Here is a 970-nt window from a genome sequence, read left to right as displayed (position 1 = left end):
GCGCCGAGTGGCTGCAGGAGGAGCTGGAGGCGCGCGGTGGCGCGTCCCTGCTGCTGCTAGACTGCCGGCCGCACGAGCTCTTCGAGTCGTCGCACATCGAGACGGCCATCAACCTGGCCATTCCGGGCCTCATGCTGCGCCGCCTTCGCAAGGGCAACCTGCCCATCCGCTCCATCATCCCCAACCACGCCGACAAGGAGCGCTTCGCCACGCGCTGCAAGGCGGCCACCGTGCTGCTCTACGATGAGGCCACAGCCGAGTGGCAGTCCGAGCCCGGCGCCCCCGCCTCCGTGCTTGGTCTGCTTCTGCAGAAGCTGCGCGACGACGGCTGCCAGGCCTACTACCTCCAAGGTGAGGGCAGTGTCCAGACCTCTTATGGGATCGAGGCTCTCCCCGCACCCCCCGCAGTCCTCCCAGCGCCCCAGCTGCAGGCTGTTTCCTCTGTGCGCTTTCCACCAGGCCGGACGCCACGTCGCCCCTGGCCCGTGTCCGCCCTCCCCACAGCAGGGGTTTTAGGCAGACGCTGGAGGTCCCTCTCTGTCCCCGTTCTGGGCACGATTCAACTGAGTGGTACAAACTTTTCCTCACCTGGGGTGTTTTTGTTTTGTTTTGTTTTTTTTCTCCCGTTAATGAGGCGGCAGCAGCACCCATGCTGTAGCCGAGCTTCTCAGAGGAGGGGCAGAGGCTGCCTTCTGGAACCCAAAAGTGGCAGGGCCCAAGCCTTAGCCTAGAATTCGTGTCACGGGAAGGCCAGGGTAAGGACAGGCACCTTTCATAGCACCATATAACCTCCTTTACATGGGGACCGTTTCTGTTGAGGTCTCGGAGCGGTATGACCCCTGCCACCTGGGGATTGTTGCCTGTTGGAGAGCTTGCACGCAGTGTCCATTACTCTGGCTCAGGTCTCCTAGGGCCCCAGTTCCCCAGCCTGCTGCCCCAGAGCTTATGGAAGCGGGAGGCGGGGGGGGGG

The 970-nt window shown here is 63.3% G+C and overlaps 1 protein-coding gene across 1 annotated transcript in view; it reads left to right on the top strand.

The window, feature by feature from the left end:
- The window catches only part of Dusp7 (dual specificity phosphatase 7), an 8,414-nt gene that overhangs the window by 1,361 nt on the left and 6,083 nt on the right, over positions 1-970 (top strand). The window contains exon 4 of the mRNA XM_010625594.2: positions 2-351. Coding sequence (XP_010623896.1) covers positions 2-351 — 350 coding nt within the window. The remainder of the gene's footprint in view (position 1; positions 352-970) is intronic.

The sequence above is a fragment of the Fukomys damarensis genome, unplaced genomic scaffold (assembly GCF_012274545.1).
Source record: "Fukomys damarensis isolate Sample0158 unplaced genomic scaffold, DMR_v1.0_HiC HiC_scaffold_37, whole genome shotgun sequence".
Taxonomy (NCBI): Eukaryota; Metazoa; Chordata; class Mammalia; order Rodentia; family Bathyergidae; genus Fukomys; species Fukomys damarensis.
The sequence above is the reverse complement of the archived record's forward strand: the minus strand, read 5'-3'. Positions and strand labels throughout refer to the sequence as shown.